We start from the raw sequence: 18279 nt of genomic DNA on the forward strand, positions 1-18279 counted from the left end.
TGCGCAATTGTTCTTTTAATCAACTTACTAAATATAAATTATATTGGAAACTTAAAATGTAGCTAGAACATCAAGCATGGCGTTTTAATGTTACTATATTTAAAAAATAGGTTTTATTAGAAAGGTTTACATATTCAACAAAGGTCTTCTGTCTGGGATAAGTTTAGCAAAGAGATATCAATACTACTACTGCTTAAGAAGTTAGAAACCTACTTCTCCTGTTGTCACTTACACAATTTTTGCGTGAGCTCTTGAGCTGGTGACAAACGCCAGAAAGAGTTCTCCATCGACAGCAGGCATGTCGTCACAGTACACAGCCTCTCCAGTGGCATGTTTGATCCCAGACTGATGAGTGATGGGTCGTCCAACAGGATCATATTCAGCTTGATCTGCAGGTACATCCTGACAATAGACAGTCAGTTTTGACAATAAGAAGGGATACTCTAAGCAAACAACTTTAGCATAATGAAGTGGTGTTTGTGTATACCTCCCCCGTCAGTGGGTCAAACAGCATCCATGGAAAAAAATGGTTCCATTTTCAATCAGATTTTACAGCACAATGCATTTACTTTAGAATTTCTTATCTCCCGCTCTGTTAATTTAACTTTAAATCACACTCGAGACTCTGTGCACTCTAGTAGGCAATTAAAGCAGGAGATAAGAAATTCTAAATTAAACACACCATGTAATAAGGAAAGTTACAATATTAGATCTCTCTGTACAGTAAGTGTGTAGGGAGGCTGTATAGGTCACATGCAGGGAAGTAAAGCTAGGACTGCATAAACAAAGTGATGTAACGCCTAAATGGCGGACAATTGAGTAGTGAGACTGCAGGGGTATGAATTACACATTAAAGCCACTCCACTAAGCTAAAGTTGTTTTGATACTTCGAGTGTTCTTTTACACAATGATGGAAAGTAGAGGGATACAGTAATGGTTTAAAAAAAATAAAAAAAAAATTCAGGGAACAGCATTTTAATAAATAAATATGATGTATTTGAGATAACATATGTCAAAGCACACAGCTACATACAGGCAAAATCACTGTTTATTGTGTTTGTAAGGAGAGTGAGGCAAGCTTATTATTATTTGTTTTTTTACATATTGTACCTAAAAGTTTAGAGTCTGAGTAATTAAGCCTCTCTCTCTTTGAATGTATGTAAATACACTGAACAAAATTATAAACGCAACACTTTTGTTTTTGCCCCTATTTTTCATGCGCTGAACTCAAAGATCTAAGACTTTTTCTATGTACACAAAAGGCCTATTTCTCTCAAATATTGTTCACAGATCTGTTTAAAACTGTGTTAGTGAGCACTTCTCCTTTGCCGAGATAATCCATCCACCTCACAGGTGTGGCATATCAAGATGCTGATTAGACAGCATGATTATTGCAAAGGTGTGCATTAGGCTGACCACAATAAAAGGCCACGCTAGAATGTGCGGTTTTATCACACAGCACAATGCCACAGATGTCGCAAGTTTTGAGGCAGCGTGCAATTGGCATGCTGGCTGCAGGAATATCCACCAGAGCTGTTGCCCGTGAATTGAATGTTCATTTCTCTACCATAAGACGTCTCCAAAGGCGTTTCAGAGAATTTGACACTACATCCAACCAGTCTCACAACCGCAGAGCACGTGTTACTACACCAGCCCAGGACCTCCACATCCAGCATCTTCACCTCCAAGATCGTCTGAGAGCAGCCACCCGGAAAGCTGCTGCAACAATCGGTTTGCATAACCAAAGAATTTCTGCACAAACTGTCTGAAACAATCTCTGGGAAGCTCATCATCCTCATTGGGGTCTCGACCTGACTGCAGTTCGTCGTAACCGATTTTAGTGGGTAAATGCTCACATTCTATGGCATCTGGCACTTTGGAGAGGTGTTCTCTTCACGGATTAATCCCAGTTTTCACTGTACAGGCCAGATGGCAGACAGCGTGTATGGCATCGTGTGGGTGAGCGGTTTGCTGATGTCAACGTTGTGGATTGAGTGGGCCATGGTGGTGGTGGGGTTATGGTATGGACAGGCGTATGTTATGGACAATGAACACAGGTGCATTTAATTGATGGCATTTTGAATGCACAGAGATACCATGATGAGATCCTGAGGCCCATTGTTGTGCCATTCATCCACGACCATCACCTCATGTTGCAGCATGATAATGCACGGCCCCATGTTGCAAGAATCTGTACACAATTCCTGCTCCCTCCAGCGAGTGTCCGTTAAATTTTAAACTCCACATACAGGTCTCTGATTATTACATAAACCCTGTTCTAGAACGTGTGCTTATATGCTTTAATAGAGGGGAGCAGAGATGAGCAGAGCAAGCAGAGAGCAGAGGAGGCAGAGCAGAAAGAAGCAAGAGCAAGCAGGCAGAGAGGAACCGGCATTGCGGCCAGCGGCCTGTGCCACATCTAGGTTCTGATGAAAGTGAATTGATTGCAGTGAGTGCTGTAAATGTTACAAAGTGACTTGCCCCTGAATGCAGACAGTGAGTGGTATGACAGTGACACTTACTCCTGAGATTGCAGACAGTGGTGTGACAGTGTCACCTTACTTACCGGAGATTGCAAACAGTTTGCAGTGCGGCCACATGCAAGGTGTGAAACCTTAACTTCCTGAGAGTGCAATTTGCAGAGGGGCCAAGCGAGCAGAGCAGAAACTCCAGACAGTGGCACTACTACTATAAATAACGTGAACTTTAATTAAAGCCTTTGAGTAAATGACATGTATGTACCCAGGATTCCATATTGTCAGCATGAGAATGAAACAAGTAATTTTACTTTGTGTTGGTATAGTATTCACCAACTATAGGTCAGGGCACAAACTTTAAGGCAATCATTGTTAGCTGTTCATGGAAGTAGAGCTAAATCTGTCTCTTCTTACAGGACAAGTTCATTTGAGCTAGCCTTTCAAAATAAAACTTTCTGTCTCTATAGTGTTTGTTAAAAGGACTCGGTCACTTAAAAATGCTTATATTGTGAGTGTAGAGAATACATACCTATTAAGTGGCCATTTTCTATATGTGTGAAATATTTATATAGAAGTGTTAATTTGAATTCCATTCAAATTGCATGTTATAAATTATTTTAAAAATAAATAGTATTAAAAAAAATAAAATAAACTATAGTTTTGTTACCATTCTGGCATCATGAGCTACTGTTACAATGGCATATCTAAAGCAGACAGACTTTAGCATATTTAACGAGATTGCTGGAAATCTGAATTTTGTTAACTTGTAAATGTTATCCACGTTTGTTTGTATGTACATATAAGCAAATGTATTTGTGGGGGTATCCACAACCTACCGTCCAAAAGACGGTGATATATTTCCTGTATATTCTTTGTGACAACCACATTTTAATTCCATTTAACATTACTAGTTATCCAGGTACCGCGTTGAATTACAAAATCTTTAGTGCAAAGACTTCGAAAAGTAAATGGATTCTCACGTTATTTAACAATGGTTTGAAGGTAGAATGACAATGCACTCCCAGTAAACTAATACAGGGCGTATATAACACAATTGTGATTACTACAATGAAGATGGGGCTCATGTTACATTCAGTAGTTCCGATTATACTGGGCATAAAGAGTATTAAAGCATGGGCGTAGGAACCCCAAAAAATCTGGGGGGGATAGCATTTTTACTCGCCGGGTATATTCTTATTCCGTAAACTAGGAGTTGTTTATCCCATTGTACAGCGCTACGGAATTTGCAGTCGCTATATAAATGATTAAATAATAACATTAAAGGGTCACTACAAGGAAGGGGTTTTACTTACCCGGATACAGCGCCGGGATCCTCCTGATTAGAACCACCCCTACCCTTCCCATGAATATTAGAACCACCCCTACCCCTTCCATGCACAAAAGAACCCCACCTACCCCTTCCATGCACAAAAGAACCCCACCTACCCCTTCCACGCATATTAACCCCCTACCCCTTCCATGCATATTAGTACCCCCCTAACCACTTCCATGCATATTAGTACCCCCTAACCTTCCATCAACCCACCCTACCTCTTCCATTCATATTAGTACTCCCCTAACCGCTTCCAATAATTTTTCTACCTCCCCCCTCCTCCCATCCATATTAGTAGCCCCCCTAAACCCTTCCAATTATTTTTCTACCTACCCCTCTCCCCCTTTCCTTATTAGTCGCCCCCTAACCCTTTCCAATTATTTTTCTGCCATGTTAACTAACGCCAGTGCTGGAGTGCCGCCGTGTTTACATTAAAAGGCCTGCAGGGACAGGCTATAGACACCAGAACCACTACATTAAGCTGCAGTGCTTCTGGGGACTATAGTGTTTCTTTAATGTGAGGTAAATTAGAGATTAGTGCCACGAATAATATGCTAGATTGCCTACTTACAACCAGATGAGGATGATGATGGGCTCTAGCTGCAGTCTGGCTCCACTGGTCTGGTGTAGAACAGGCTCTCTGGAGGCTGTTTGTAACTGGTCCCAAAAATCAATGTTCTGTGAGAACGGGAATCAGCTCCATTTTTTGGGGGCCCTTTACACAGCTCAAGGTCTGGGTCCCAGGGTCCACCTTCACGTTCCACCAATGAGTTTGTTCACAGGGGGTGGAGTGTGTAGGGGATGTCCTGATATGTGTGTAAGGAATGCATTGTGTGAATCTGTGTTTGTATGTGTAAGGGCTGCAAGGTGTGATTCTGTGTATGTACGGGATGCAGTGTGTGCGTCTGTAAGGGGTGCATTGAGTGTGTGTACGGGGTGCATTGAGTGTGTGTAAGGAATGCATTGTGTGAATCTGTGTTTGTATGTGTAAGGGCTGCAAGGTGTGTTTCTGTGTATGTACGGGATGCAGTGTGTGCGTCTGTAAGGGGTGCATTGAGTGTGTGTGTGTGTAAGGGTGGCATGATTGTGTGAGTGTGTGATGGATGTCAATCTCTCTCCCTCGTCACTCTCTTCCCCCCTCCCCTCCCTCCCTGTTTCTTTCTTCCCCCCTCCCCTCCCTCCCTGTTTCTTTCTTCCCCCCTCCCCTCCCTCCCTGTTTCTTTCTTCCCCCCTCCCCTCCCTCCCTGTTTCTTTCTTCCCCCCTCCCCTCCCTCCCTGTTTCTTTCTTCCCCCCTCCCCTCCCTCCCTGTTTCTTTCTTCCCCCCTCCCCTCCCTCCCTGTTTCTTTCTTCCCCCCTCCCCTCCCTCCCTGTTTCTTTCTTCCCCCCTCCCCTCCCTCCCTGTTTCTTTCTTCCCCCCTCCCCTCCCTCCCTGTTTCTTTCTTCCCCCCTCCCCTCCCTCCCTGTTTCTTTCTTTCCCCCTCCCCTCCCTCCCTGTTTCTTTCTTCCCCCCTCCCTCCCTGTTTCTTTCTTCCCCCCTCCCTCCCTGTTTCTTTCTTCCCCCCTCCCTCCCTGTTTCTTTCTTCCCCCCTCCCTTACCTGTGTTGTAGCGTGGCCGAGCTCTGTACTGTCCGCTGGTACAGGGAGCTTATGTTTCCTGTACCCGGCGGACTAACAGGAAGTGCACACTCAGTGTTCCTTTTAGTCCGGCCGGGTACAGAAGACAGATGCTCCCTGTACCGGCGGACTATACAAGGCTCGGCCACGCTACATTGAGGGAGTGACAGGAGGGAGCGCTGAGCGCTGAGCGCTTCCCTCCTGTCAGCCCCTCTCCTCTGGCTGCGCCCGGGCGGTGCACCCTCATGGACGCACCAGCCCGGGCAAAGCTGCAGCCGCCTGAGGCTCTCTGCAGAGCGCTCGGGCGGCTGCAGCAAAAGGGGGGCCGGCGGAGCTGGGGGGGATTTCCCCATTACCTGTCCCCCCCGCATGATTTGCTGGGGGGGATGCGTCCCCCCATCCCCCCCGGTTCCTACGCCCATGTATTAAAGAATACTATATGAAGCAATATTAGATGATTCATTAAAAGGACATTTTAGGTGCCATAGTTGTTATGGTACGCAAAGATTACTAACTAGCACAGTTCCCAAATTTTTTGTCAAATCATTTTGGGCGCCTATAGCACCCACATTTGCAACTGCATAATTTGGAAACTACAATTCCACTTCATAAATTGAGATTCTGTCCTACCAGAATGCGCTGAAAGTGGGTTAGCAGAAGGGGCTGTTCTGTAGTGTAGGGAAGTGTCTTATCTACATGATAGGAGAATTTCATCCTTACAAATGCAGAGAAGCAAAATGTTATTGCTTGGGAGGAAAAAAACAAAAATTTTGGAGTCCAGTTTTCATTTTCAAAGTTGCATGTTTTGCAGTGCACGGACATCATTAAAGTTAAAGTTCCTCACCTGGTAGGTTTGACTATACACAGGAAGCTGTGTTTGAAAAGAATTCAAAGCACTGCTGTCTGGACTGCTGTGATCCTAAAAAAGAAGCAAAGAAATTTACACGTTTCACTTTCATTATGTGCAGATATCTATTCAGGTTAAAAATAAGTAAGCGAATTGATTTGCAGTTAGGCATAAAAAAAGCGCACATACCATTTTATTCAGCGACTGCAGCACCTCTAGGTAGAACTTGAAGAGGAAGCTGACAGTCAGAGTTCTCTTGAATTCCACCATCCCACCAGGAGCAGAGGGAGAGAGAGAAAGCTCATCTAGGACCAGAGTGCAGGCTTTACTCAGCATCACCTCATTCCACTGCCTGTGTGTAAGAGCAAATAGCCAGAATTTAGAAGTAAGTAATGACAACATTTTGAATATGAAAATACTTTTATTCCCGAACGAGTCTAATGAAGATTTGTTCTCCGTTAATAAACCCCATTTACAATTTTTCAAACCCTTTATACAAATATCTAAGCAGAAGAATTTAAGGGGTCCCGTATATAATGCAAATGATTGATGGATTTAATAATCTACAAAGAACCAACACATTTTCTTTTTATAGAAGTAAAAATACACTAATAATAAACACAAATATATATGCTTGTATACTAAATGTACTAGTTTACTGCGTACAATAAATATGCGAAAATAAAAGAGGATAGTGTGATATTCTTAACTTATTTACCATTTTCCCCATGTTTAATGTTTACTGAGGTTTCAATTCACAAACCAAGAGAAGCATACATATGATATTCAAGACATATGTGCAGCAAGTCTTACATACAGGGAGTGCAGAATTATTAGGCAAATGAGTATTTTGACCACATCATCCTCTTTATGCATGTTGTCTTACTCCAAGCTGTATAGGCTCGAAAGCCTACTACCAATTAAGCATATTAGGTGATGTGCATCTCTGTAATGAGAAGGGGTGTGGTCTAATGACATCAACACCCTATATCAGGTGTGCATAATTATTAGGCAACTTCCTTTCCTTTGGCAAAATGGGTCAAAAGAAGGACTTGACAGGCTCAGAAAAGTCAAAAATAGTGAGATATCTTGCAGAGGGATGCAGCACTCTTAAAATTGCAAAGCTTCTGAAGCGTGATCATCGAACAATCAAGCGTTTCATTCAAAATAGTCAACAGGGTCGCAAGAAGCGTGTGGAGAAACCAAGGCGCAAAATAACTGCCCATGAACTGAGAAAAGTCAAACGTGCAGCTGCCAAGATGCCACTTGCCACCAGTTTGGCCATATTTCAGAGCTGCAACATCACTGGAGTGCCCAAAAGCACAAGGTGTGCAATACTCAGAGACATGGCCAAGGTAAGAAAGGCTGAAAGACGACCACCACTGAACAAGACACACAAGCTGAAACGTCAAGACTGGGCCAAGAAATATCTCAAGACTGATTTTTCTAAGGTTTTATGGACTGATGAAATGAGAGTGAGTCTTGATGGGCCAGATGGATGGGCCCGTGGCTGGATTGGTAAAGAGCAGAGAGCTCCAGTCTGACTCAGACGCCAGCAAGGTGGAGGTGGAGTACTGGTTTGGGCTGGTATCATCAAAGATGAGCTTGTGGGGCCTTTTCGGGTTGAGGATGGAGTCAAGCTCAACTCCCAGTCCTACTGCCAGTTTCTAGAAGACACCTTCTTCAAGCAGTGGTACAGGAAGAAGTCTGCATCCTTCAAGAAAAACATGATTTTCATGCAGGACAATGCTCCATCACACGCGTCCACGTACTCCACAGCGTGGCTGGCAAGAAAGGGTATAAAAGAAGAAAATCTAATGACATGGCCTCCTTGTTCACCTGATCTGAACCCCATTGAGAACCTGTGGTCCATCATCAAATGTGAGATTTACAAGGAGGGAAAACAGTACACCTCTCTGAACAGTGTCTGGGAGGCTGTGGTTGCTGCTGCACGCAATGTTGATGGTGAACAGATCAAAACACTGACAGAATCCATGGATGGCAGGCTTTTGAGTGTCCTTGCAAAGAAAGGTGGCTATATTGGTCACTGATTTGTTTTTGAATGTCAGAAATGTATATTTGTGAATGTTGAGATGTTATATTGGTTTCACTGGTAAAAATAAATAATTGAAATGGGTATATATTTGTTTTTTGTTAAGTTGCCTAATAATTATGCACAGTAATAGTCACCTGCACACACAGATATCCCCCTAAAATAGCTAAAACTAAAAACAAACTAAAAACTACTTCCAAAAATATTCAGCTTTGATATTAATGAGTTTTTTGGGTTCATTGAGAACATGGTTGTTGTTCAATAATACAATTAATCCTCAAAAATACAACTTGCCTAATAATTCTGCACTCCCTGTATATGTGGGATATTTAAATGTACAATGAACAGCATCTGCAACACATCACAGTAATTCTAGGAGATACCCATGGTTGTTGACCACTTGCAGAGATGCTCAATACTGTATATATTATTCTCTTGATGCTTTGTTGAGAAAGGTGCATTAGGATTGTAGAGTGCAGAGTGAGGGAAGGGCCTGTAGGACCCTTGGAGATATTTTGTTGCCAGACTTGAAAACATCCAGTTTGCCATCTCTTCGTAATTTCTGGTGGATCGTAACATACTAAAGAAGAAGTTGGCGGTGAGATAGTTGATTTCCAGTGTTTAGCTATATTTATTCTTGCCACCATAATAATGTCATGGGCAGTGGTTTTAGCTGTACTTTCAAAAGGTAAAGTAAGTATGTTCAAAAGAAGGTGTTAAGTTGAAAACGAATTACCAGTAGATAGCTGTGTGTCACATGTTCATCATCACCTTGTGGTGTTCGTAATGGCAAATGCCTTTTTATGCATTAACGGAGGTGCTACTCAGCAGCCCTGTGTCGGTGTATCTGACTCCGGCGGCATGTTGAAGGCCGCTGGCTGCTGCAGATCCATTCCAATTTGTAACCCCACGTGCGCCCACAGTATTGACGATATCGGCGTGCGTGTGATGTCACGCAAAGGACGCACACGCACGTTCTGGGGTCAAAGGAGACTTATTTAAACTCCTTTTTCCTTTTCCTCATTGCCCTGTTGTGCTTTCCCTTAGTAGGTTATCCAAGAGTGTTTCTTAGCGTTTACTTCTTGTTATTGACTTTGGGTTTGTTTGACTTCCCTGTATTCTGGTATCCTTGACTTTTGGCTTTCTCTCATCGTTGTGTCTCATTCTGTGTCCCCGACCTCGGCAAGTATTCTGACTATTCTCTGGTATGTTAAGTCCAGCCATTCTAAGGCCCGGTAAGACGTTACCTGTAGTCTTAGGTGTGATAAAATTCTGCGTGTTGGATCAACTAGTATTCTGACACTGTGGACACTGCCAGAATGTGGAGCATTGTTCCTAGTGATTTTAACTCCAACAGAGGTTCCAAGTATTGGGGTAGATGTGAGCCAATCTGGTGGGGACCAGATACCACCTAACATTTTCCTACTAGCCTCCCAGTGAGTTGAGCTTTTTTTTAGTGATACTCTTCATTTTACTCCTCTGGTGTAAAGGAGCATTGATGTTATGATTCTTATTGACTAATATAGGAAGGTTGAGCATTTTGCTACCACGTAATTCTGGACAAAAGCCAAATAGATAGGAGTTTAGCAGACATCTTCGTCTCCGTGCAGAACTTGTAGAAGGGCTACTGCTAGATATGGTGGTAAAGTCTGTATCTAAAACGTTCTTAATGTCAAGAAGTAAACATATTGGTTGGTGGAAGGGGATAAATGGGTCATAGATTGGGGAATGGATTAGGATAGATGAGGAAATTAATTGCTGAACATTGGCAATACCTGGAGCTGTCCAGTTTTCCATTGATTGACCAAGGGAAAGAAGGTCAAGATAACTCTTATTTACCAAGGACAGCAGGTCAGTGCGAAGTCCAAATATTTTGAAAACTCATTACAATCAAAGTATTATGGGGTTTTTAATTTTAAATTGACATTGAATTTTTAGTTGGGGGTTTATCTAAAAACAGATCTCTTGTCTGCAGCATTTGACAGGAGTCTTCAGCTCTTTTTGCCAGTAATTTACATATTCATAAAAAAAAAAAATTTAATATAAAAAAAAAAAAAAGAAAGAACAGTTTAAACCTTTTACATTTAAAAGAAATATTTGATGAACCTTGGCTTACATTATTGTATGGAAGAATATATGTTTCTAACTAAACATACTTTGTAACAAGTGCCTTGCTGGTGTCCTTGGCACAGACAGTAGTGGGACCGACTCCTCCATAGAAAATCCTGATATCTTTAATAACGTCTGTGTTTTCCTCAAACTGTACATACATTCCAGCAGTCACAGTGGGCAAAGCGTTTACGTGGCGTGGGGCCTGCCGTAAAGCTGATATATAATCGTCCTGTGAAGAATCGTGTACATTTAGTGTTGACTTCTCTACATAAAAGAAAATAACGTGGGTAATGGAGACTTTACAGCAAATTCTGATCATTAGTGAAAAGTGAATTTACATGTATAACAGTCGAGTTTAAAGTTCATGTGGTAGTGATTAAGTCTGCTTTGAAGAACAGACCCAGTTAAGATAGTTGACTTTAAGTTTGAATAAAAAAAAAAAAAAGGAGGATGGGGGGAGGGAGTGTTCACACTTAAATATAAGTGTATTCTTGACTTGTGTGAGAAGTGCTGCATATTCTCAAACACCATTCCAGTTCATTAGAGCAAACTGGTCATGGGAGATTCACTTTAACTTAGAAATGAAATACTTTAATCGATTCAGGAGATGTGTTGCCGGCGACACCATCATGCAGGTTCTGTGAATGTCACACAAATGTAATACCCACTCCCCACTCTTATCTATATCCCACACTTGTCCTACAAGATGGGCCCTACTTATAAACACTTCGTAAAGCAGGGGCCACCTCACTCATGACACCAAAATTCTGGCTTTACACTGCTCTAGCAAAGTGTGTCTTTTTTGTTTTAAAATAACTCAATTGCTAAATTCTCAACCATTTAGGAGTAAAATCCCTTTACTTATACAGCCCTAGTCACACCTCACTGCATGTGACTTGCACAGCCTTCCTAAACACATCCTGTAAAGAGAGATATAATGTTTAAACTTTATTTATTGCACATTATGTTTAGTTTGACATTTCTTATCTCCTGCTCTGTTATTAGCCTGCTAGACATTGCAGAAGCCTTCCGTTTGTGATTAAAGGTAAATTTACAGGGCAGGAGATAAAGGCTTCTAAAGTAAGGTAACAGCTATCTGAAAAAGAAACCATTTTGCTTTCATGCATGCGGTGTGAGTCACAGCCAGAGGAGGTGTGACTAGGGATGCATCAACAGAAACAAAAGTGATTTAACTCATCAATGGTAGTGAAAGGAGCAGTGAGACTTGATCTATACACTAAAATGGCTTAATTTCGCTTAAGTTATTTTGGTGACTATAGTGTCCCTTTAAGAGGGTACAGAGGTAAGAATAAGGAATGAACAGGGAAAAGCCAAGCAATCAAGAATATACAAACTAAAGGTATAAAGAAGGAGGAATACACTTAAGCAAGAGGAATTAAAATACATAATAACAGAGGATTGAAAAGTATTATCTAACAATAACAAAAAAAGACCCCTGAAGAGACTATAGCATTCTACTGAGACAATCTATACATTTGGTATCATTTCTGCTATAAATTGCATAGATGATTCTCCCCATCATTTAAAAAGATGCTGCCTGTACTATGACAAATACTACCACCTCCTCCTTCTCACCCCCCCTGCCAAAAATATATATAAGAGCAGAGACACAGCGAATAAGAAGAAATAGGAGGTTGTCATATACCTTTCTAGAATAAGGTATCTGTACAGATAAAAGGACCTCCTCAGCTTTCAGAAAACAATTTTCAGATCCACGGAAAAAGGACTCATTCAACGGAATCTGCCGAGATCCATCTATTAGAAATAAGTAATTAAAAGGTTCCATTAATAAGGATTCAAGGTTTTAATGCCAGATCTAAAATTACTTAAACAGATTGTAGAACAGAACACCAGGATTCCCTTCCACGCTATTGCCCAAATCCATCCATCGCCAGATGGCAATTAAGGCTGAGTGCGCTGTGGTGTAATATCTGAATGAGAGCAGACCGGATTTGTTTTGGGTATCAGGAGGCCCTTTTTTTCTTAGGCCAAATCAAAAGCCATACACTCACTGCACCCAAACCACGACGGTAAGCTGTAGTGTTTAAGTTGCTTACAGTGCCCTCATTTTGTTATTGGCACACTTTTACCTGTTGACACCAAATTAAGAACGCAACCACCAGCAGCCAAAACAGGATTCAGATCAGAGGTTGTCGATCGGCTAATAATGTTTCCTCCTAGAGACTGAAAGAAACACGTATTTAGATCAGGAGAGAAAAAGAAGTAGCAAGAGAGGTGAGAATGGACAACAGCTCAACTAGCCTGCCCTTCGGTGGGTCCCTGCTGAGATGTCAAGCTGGTTTTAGCTCAACTTGTGCCATATTTAGCTTTCATTTAGCTTAACATAGTATTTGTGTAACTGTGGATCTGACATACAGCAGTGTTTCTAATTTGTGGACCAGCCAGAGTTCCAAGCTGTTTCAAGAGGGCACGGAAGACTTTGGTCTTTTCCTCTGGTAGACGAGTGACAGCATCCTGGAGAGTATTCTTCATCACGGTTAAACTGCAGGCAGCCCCTATGGTTATTCCTAAACAAAGAAACAAGCAGACAAACAACTGTAACAGAGGCAAACATACTGCAAAATATACTAGATTACAGACAAAACCTGAATTTAAGAAATTAACAAAAAGCCCGGAAGCACCCTCTAAACAAGGAATTTATACAATGCTTGACAAAATACAATGTCACTCATTTTGTATGTAATGCGTGAAAACCCATACATATGTATATCAGCGGTAGCCAGTAGCTGCTGGTGACGTTTTAAGATGGCAGGAAGCCAGGCTCCTCCCCCAGAATTACACAAAGCTGCAATACAGAGATACCTGATGTAGCGGACCACGGGTAACCAGACTGGTTACCTCCTCTTATTCCTTACTTCAGGCACTCTGGAACCATTAGAATACACAGACATCCATTCCCCCAGTAACCAGACGAAACATCGTTCTGGGATTTAACTGATTTTATTCTGGCCCACACACCTTTTATGCACAGACCCCTACATGGGGTCTCCAATACAATAAAATAGGGATTTCATTCCCAGGACCCTTTGTGCCTGAGAGATAATTGCGTGAGACAAATCTATAATTCAATTATCTCTCAGGTACAGAAAATCCATACAAAATATACAGTGCCCCAAAAGTGCCCCCATTATTTTTTTTTTTTTATTCTTTATTTTTGATATGCAGGTAGGTACAATAGTGCCTGTATCACCACAACAGCGTCAGCAGGCTCGTTTTTCATTGTCATAACATAACAGTATTGTGGCATGTTGGGTTTGCATATAGTTTTTAAATAAAAGAGGTAACGATTCGAGAAATAAGTGTTTGAGTATTAAGTATCATGCTTAGTTAGTACATTACTAAACAAGGCTTAACAGTTGAACTTAGAATACGCTGGAACAGTAAGTGACCCTCAGTGTTAGCTAATCATATCAGTCTAGATGTAGAAATGTAGGTGCACTTTCTTATTGGGTAGTCAAGCTGAACATACTATGTCTGAGTAGGCTGGCGTTGTGTGTGAATGGTGCAAAACCTGCTATGTACTTGCTAACGATATTAGGATGTTTTTGCCTAGTTGTGTGTCAACCGCTGTAGGTAAATTGTGTATGTCTAAGCCGTAGTCGCGGCAGCTGATTACTGTGAATATTAGCTGGACAAGCATATAGGCAAGCAGTTCTAGTGTACTATCTTACACGCTCGCTTATGGTTCTTACTTACTGTGGCTAAAAGGAGGACATAGCTGGCATGGTATACAATCTAGACATAGACATTCAGGATAACGATTAGTAGGACACTGGTGTCCGAGTCCCATGTTAGCAGAGAAAATACTAAGGATAAGGTGAGGAAATGCAATAGGTCATAGGCTGGGTACACAAAATATGTTAAGACTCATAAGTTAGCAAAAATCATGTGTCCGGATACAGTCAGGCATATCATAAGAACATGGTCTAACCTATTGGGGAGAGATTAAGCACTAGCTAGGTTGTTTGAATAAAGAGAAGAACAGAGTAAACCAAGAGGTAAGGCATTTAACAGTTGCACAATCAGGTTCTGTGGCTGCTATCGGTGTGTAGCTGGTCTGATAGCTGAGGCACGGAAGGGCATGTTAAGTCCACGTTTAACCGACTCCTGACATCGGGAAGCGCAGGGAATCTGCTAGGTAGTCCTTCAGGGCCTTGAGCACATGTGGGTGCCAGTGAGGCAGAGTGGTCACAGGGGGTCTATTTGTGGTCAGTGTCGGTGCCCTCCTCTGTGTCAGTGTGCCTGTCGTCGGGGGAGCAGTAGGTGGAGTTTAGATGTACCTCCTGCCCTGGTGCTGTAGGAGAGCTTGTACCTTCATGCCACTAGCTTGGGTACCTTTGAGGCCCGTCGGGGTGGTGCGATGGGCCTTGCATGGATCGGGTATGCATCGGCGTCGTAGGTGTCTGGCAGCCCCCCATGTGCGTGGCTGGTACTTGTGGGTCAGGGCCCGTAGTGCTCTAAGCACAGGTGAGCGTCTCGACCGGGTTTTCGATGTATGGGACATAGTTGCGCCCATGAGAGGTTTCCCAGGCCCCCACATGCTGCGAACCTGGTCCCCTGTGGGTGGGTCAGGAGTAGCCATAGCTGGCCGCATGCGAGCCTGCAGTTGAGCCCAGAAATGATCAAAGATGTCCTCGAGGGTGTCTCTTGTTTTGTCATTGGGGCCTGGCACATCACTGTTGCAGCAGCTAGTCGGATGTTGGTGAGTCAGGTTGGACCGCCATCTTGGGGACTGTCACCCCCGTTCAGCTTGTGGGGGCCGGAGGATCAACTGAGAGGTAGGAGGTTTAGCTTGGTCAGTATGGCGGGGACCGGGATATCCCCCACCGGTCCAGGGGGGGAGGGAGGAGAGTACTGGTTGCGTGCCGCTTGGAGTAGCGAGCAGAAAGCAGCCGTCCTCCCGCTTCGCCCACTCCGGTAGGCCTCAACCTGCAGTCACGGTTCCTGGGTGCTCCGGGTGTCCGTTTTGGTATCCCAAAGTAGGTGCCGGTTTCCCCAGTCCACCGGGCTCCTTCTAGAAAGCTTTCCGGCTCTCCTGCCCAAGTTATCGTCGAGTGTATCGGCCGCGCCACAGGAGCTCCTGCAATGCACGTCAGGCTCCGCCCCCGCCCCCATTATAACTAGGAACCCCACAAAAGTCATATCCCCGGATAGCACTGATCTGAGTGTATAACATATTCAAATATCACTCAGCTCGGTTCGGTGAAACTGGAATGCTACCGGGGTAACGTTTTGACCAGCAGGACACGAGGCACTAGCCCAAAACAGTTACAGGGAAATAGGTGTCCTGGATGGTTTCTATTCGGGGGTTCATGTGCGAACACCATGCAAGGGAATCTTAGTTTCAGGATACAAATGCTGCCCCTGTTCGGTAGTTTATATCTCACCGAACATCGCTTGCATAGGTGGTTGGGAAGTAGAGCGGGCAGCGGTCTAATCTTTACCAGGGTTCATGCAAGTGCCTAGTTGAAAAGAGTTCTAGGCACTCGACGAACAAGTGCCACTGCCCACCCTCGGAAGACAAGTTGGCCTCCATTCTTTTTGTTGACCAGGTGCATTCGGTTATTCATTTTTTACTTCCCTTGCGGTTTTGCACTTAAATTGCTGGTGTGAACGTTCTAATAGGGGACAGAGGTGGTCCTCATTCGGGTATGAGTTATTAAAACTATTAGTGACAGGCAAAAAAAGCAAAGAGTTGTAGGTGCGCAAAACAGTGTTGGGGATAACGTGAAAACAAAGTGAAAAGCCACACTGTGATATAATAGTGGTTATGTATCAAACAAATATATACTTGAACTTTTCCTTATTGGTAGGTTTTACTGATCTAGAAGATATAAAAATAAAACACAGACCTAGTGCAATATTGTAAGATACAGTATGTACTGTGATACTCTATAGGAATTGAACTCACAATTGTGGAGTGGTTGTAGTACCACTCCAAACGATCAGGCACCGGGAGGATCAGCCCCTTGTGTGCATTGAATTCAAATGTGGGTAATCACACAAGCTCACCATTAGCCGAAGACGTGAAGTAAAAATGCTTTATTTGACAATAAAACAAATGTAGAAGGAGTACTGGAGTAGATCAAAGTCCTGGGCAATAGTAGATAAACTGTCCAAGTTATATCTCACTCTCTGTACATGTGTAGATACTTCCGAGTTCGGCGTGCTACGCGTTTCGCCCTGTCTCTTGGGGCTTTCTCAAGCATAAGGTGAGTTCTCCTTGGGCCATCCTTTATATGATGCCAGAAGTGGTGGGTGATTTGTGTATCTTAAATGATCTGATTACCACTTATTTTCCACGGCTATCCCCAATAGTGTTTTGCGCACCTACTACTCTTTTTATGTTCAATTTTGGGGGTATATCATAACAGAGCTCCTTGTAGGTTGCTGCATACTTAAGAGGGTTGAAATCTGTTCTTGGTGATATTACTCGTTCAGTATAATTTTTGTTGCACCATTTTATTCTGCTTGTATTTTTAACCATTAGGGACAGGCAGCACAGTGCTCTGTGTCAGAAATATCCCCCTCCAGTGTCACCCTTCGCTTTATATAAATCAAATATATATTTAAGTAAATTCCCCTGCCTAATCAGCCCTCAGGCTATTGGGGGAGAGAAATTATAATAGTATGCACTCACATTTGACAGGGGCAGGAGCTGTTGTTGCTGTGTTTTAGCTTTGTTACTTCCAAGATGGCTTCTTGTTTCTCTCTCCTGTGCGCACTCTAATGCTGACAGCCAATGATGGCTATTAGCATGGCTTCACTCATGGAAGCTGGCTCTGAGTCCAAATAGCAATGCAATGAAAACTCTGAAAATTCCTTCTTAAAGGACGTGGCATATTTTAAACCAGCCCCATTGTTTTGACAGGCCCAGATGATCTCAAGTAAGCTTCTCCAAACAACTACCAATGATGGGGGAGGGACCAAGCTTAACTAAAGCCTATTACAAAATGAAAGAAACAAATTTGTTCTCATATATTTTTGGCACACCACCCCTCTTAGTGTTTCTAAACTACTTCAAATACATATTTTCCCCACATAAAAACTGGAGGTGCACTACCCTAAGTGTCCCTATGGACGATCATTCACTGGCGGTGACCAACATATATAATTTGTTCTATTAGGAGGATTGAGAAATGATGGAAAAGAGGGAAATTAAACACATACCTTGGCTATTCTCATTGACAAAATGGAGATCTCCAATTCTCGTGGGGTATATAATCACTGGATGAAACATTCCTCGGAATTTCATTTCAGGACCTGAGAGATAAATTGACTAGTTGATAAAAGAACAAGATTCCATCTACGATATCGTTGCCTTACCCTAGAGCAGACGGTTTGTTGATCAGGAGTTATGATGGAATTTACGGCTCTCCCTGCTATCTCACTATATTATTGCCTTTTTTTCTCCTTCATGCGTAAAGTTATGAAAACAATGTGTGAACCTCTGCAAGGCCTTTGTACACTTTGAGATACTGTATCTCTGTAAACTAGTGACTGCTGACTGTTTAAGATTTTCTTGACACTGCACTTGTAACAACTGTCCTCCAACAGTTCTCTGCACAGAACGTATTGATTTATAAAATATTTAAATTTAAACAATCATTGTGGATATACTAATGCAGACATTCAACATCAAAACATCATTTTTCAGCTATTTCTTATTTTCCTTAGTGCTTTAAAAGGACACTCCGCTATCCAAATACAAAAATTAAATATACTGTGCTCTCAATGAAAATATGTATGCAATTTAATTATGATTTTTTTTTTATTTGGATAAATGTAAAAACAGCTTGC

General features: G+C 42.5%; 1 protein-coding gene across 1 annotated transcript in view; it reads right to left on the reverse strand.

Moving 5' to 3' along the window:
• Positions 1-18279, reverse strand: part of LOC134571542 (aldehyde oxidase 1-like) — a 125922-nt gene that overhangs the window by 71051 nt on the left and 36592 nt on the right. The window contains exons 10-17 of the mRNA XM_063429876.1: positions 17650-17742; positions 12835-12986; positions 12549-12642; positions 12104-12213; positions 10482-10666; positions 6462-6624; positions 6270-6344; positions 233-402 (exon numbers count right to left, since the gene is read on the reverse strand). Of these exons, the coding sequence (XP_063285946.1) occupies positions 233-402; positions 6270-6344; positions 6462-6624; positions 10482-10666; positions 12104-12213; positions 12549-12642; positions 12835-12986; positions 17650-17742 (1042 nt within the window). The remainder of the gene's footprint in view (positions 1-232; positions 403-6269; positions 6345-6461; positions 6625-10481; positions 10667-12103; positions 12214-12548; positions 12643-12834; positions 12987-17649; positions 17743-18279) is intronic.

The sequence above is a fragment of the Pelobates fuscus genome, chromosome 8 (assembly GCF_036172605.1).
Source record: "Pelobates fuscus isolate aPelFus1 chromosome 8, aPelFus1.pri, whole genome shotgun sequence".
Taxonomy (NCBI): domain Eukaryota; kingdom Metazoa; phylum Chordata; class Amphibia; order Anura; family Pelobatidae; genus Pelobates; species Pelobates fuscus.